This window comes from Sprattus sprattus, assembly GCF_963457725.1.
Source record: "Sprattus sprattus genome assembly, chromosome: 5".
Classification (NCBI taxonomy): domain Eukaryota; kingdom Metazoa; phylum Chordata; class Actinopteri; order Clupeiformes; family Clupeidae; genus Sprattus; species Sprattus sprattus.
The window spans coordinates 39,951,037-39,953,536 of record NC_137924.1 but is presented as its reverse complement, the minus strand read 5'-3'; the positions used below and the strand labels follow the sequence as shown (position 1 = coordinate 39,953,536).

Here is a 2,500-nt window from a genome sequence, read left to right as displayed (position 1 = left end):
ATGGGCTGTCTCATCATGTTAAAAGGTACTGAGCCTACTTGGTTAAAGCATGTAACTTAAATCCAAGTGTCATTTTTTTTTTTAGAAAGCGACTTTTCTGAAGCTGAAATAGGTGCAATGATCTTTTCAAAAAATGTCTACACTCAGACCTCTGAGGAAATTATGCCTGTCATCAGCCTGACACCACCAGCGCTGGCGCAGCTATTGTGAGGCCCTCTCCTTTGTTTACGTGCGGTCCGATTCTCATGCATTTTCTATAGCATCTGTTCCAATTTGTACACCAAGGGGACTAATTGTCAGCATCGGTTAACCATCTACGAATCTGCTCGCTAAGAACTTTGATTGTATGCAATGGCAGACTTGTAGGCCTACTGTAAAACATTGATGGAACTTTCTGGCTAAACGCTTCGTCGGGCGCAACAGGTAGTCGGGGATCTTTTGTTCAAAGTGGAGCCTGTTACTTTTTAACCCCGGGCTACAGCACGTTGACCCCTGTCAAGGCAGGCCCAAGTGCATTCGAAAAACTGCCAAACCAGCCGCGTATCGGCCTTAATCGTTGGGGTATTTGTTCTGGTATGCTACATTGCAAAGTTCTGACAAGTGCCAATCAGATTAAAGAAACGAAAACTTTCCCTTCTTATCGGCACAAACTTTAAACTAAATTGCAGACCATTTTCAACTGTGGTGTAATTACAAAATATTGTATATATAAATATATAATGGTACAGTTTAGCTTAATTGTACAGTAAGCACGCCGTGTAAATTCAATGCCAGCCTTTTGGAACGGCTTTTTTAATATACTGAATTAAAACTAGCCGTAGCAGTCAGAGGATATTTCTAAGTGCTATCAATTAAAGGGCCACACATAGTGGGCATGAGTTGGTGCCGTTTTTTTAAACACAGCAATGTCGGTTATTTTAAGAGAAAGGACACAGGAATCAGAAGAATATCTGATGTTTAACTCGGCTGTTGCCACTTTAGCAGCCTACGCAACTCCTCACCTCAACAAACTAGCCATTCGGAATGTTTCTCTTGGCACTAACCTTTACAACAAACACGCTGCCACACAGGCACAATCAAAAATGTATGCAAACGGGTTTGACATTTGACTTTATATTTTCAAATATCTCTTAGAGTTTGTAAAGAGTTGGTGACAAGACAACAGACATACCTTCATCTGCAGTACACGGTCCGGTCAATCCTGTGAGTGAGAGCCATAGCGCGAGGACAACGGTCCGCAGTACACGCTCCATTTTCAGCTGTCACGGACTCGGTTTGCCGAACACCGGCGAAAAACCGTGGACGGTAAGCGATTCCTTAAATGTACAATCTCAACCGAAACTTCAAAGTGTCCTTCACACCCTGTCCTGTCAGCTAGGCCGTGTCTCAGCCGTAAGCCCCGCTGCCCACATCAGTATACGCGCCGTTCGGACACTTGTCTCCCGCGAGGAACGAAGAGTCAGAATGGGCTAAACATAACTTCTCAATTTCGCATGGAGTTTTAACGTATATGCTCCGTCCAAACCCCACTAAATAATATGTTAAATTAATGAAATGCTAAATAATGCTTAGAACAACTCCAAACAAATAAATACTGGCAGCCTACAAAGTCCCTGTTTACTACGTCCAGGAAAGTAGTCTAATTTGTCAGAATCCTTCCCATTCACATAGGAAGCAATGTCGAGATGAGGAGAAAGAGTAAGGAGAGTGTGATATTATCCCGTTGCTCTTGTCCCAGAATCTCTGAATCCAGTCTCGGTGTGCCGTTCTCACACCAGCGGGAGGAGGAAGCGGTTCTGGTCTTCGTGCCGGTTCTGGTAAAGGAAGATACCGCAGCACTCGGAGGAACAGGGTACCCCGCTGTTTCCAAACCTTTCAGTCCGTGCCAAGCGATACCAACCTCTCTGACTCCTCTTTCCCGTCACCACGACCGCCACATTCCACTCTTCTTTTTGGGGGAAAGAAAATAAAACAGGCTGCTGCGGTTCGGAATAAATCATCCACTGCGCCCTAGTCTGTAATCCGTCCTTCAGTGTCCCGTCGTATAAACCCAGACGATTTTAGAATCGTGGTGCTTTCGGCTCAATGTAAACACGTACCGCAAACAAACAATCATAAAGGGAAGACGGATAGTCAGCTCCAACTTTGTGCCTCCTTGGGCGCTCTGGACAGAAGCGATCTGAGGCAGCAGCGTGGATTTGGAGTTCGAAAGGCACCCTGCCTGAGCCTCCCGCCCACAGTCACCTTCCCGCGTTCTGATTGGTCACATCGCGCGTCCTTTCTTCCCACAGCTGTGAGTAAGTTGCTTGTAGGCTGCTGAATGTGCATCAACACTCAGGCTGAGCATGGTGTTTTATTAATATTTTTTAGTGTAAGAATCAAAACACAATAAATAATTGCAAGTATGTTTTCTATTTACGCATAATTGGACATTGGGAGTTTGGGACGGTTTTGACCCAACAGGTTACAGTTACATTTGAGAATCACACACACACACACA

General features: G+C 44.8%; 1 protein-coding gene across 1 annotated transcript in view; it reads right to left on the bottom strand.

Moving 5' to 3' along the window:
* The window catches only part of ephb4b (eph receptor B4b), a 39,021-nt gene extending 37,164 nt beyond the window's left edge, over positions 1-1,857 (bottom strand). Inside the window, exon 1 of the mRNA XM_080839459.1 lies at positions 1,172-1,857. Within this exon, the coding sequence (XP_080695585.1) occupies positions 1,172-1,253 (82 nt within the window). The 5' untranslated portion in view covers positions 1,254-1,857. The remainder of the gene's footprint in view (positions 1-1,171) is intronic.
* Positions 1,858-2,500: the final 643 nt, after the last annotated feature.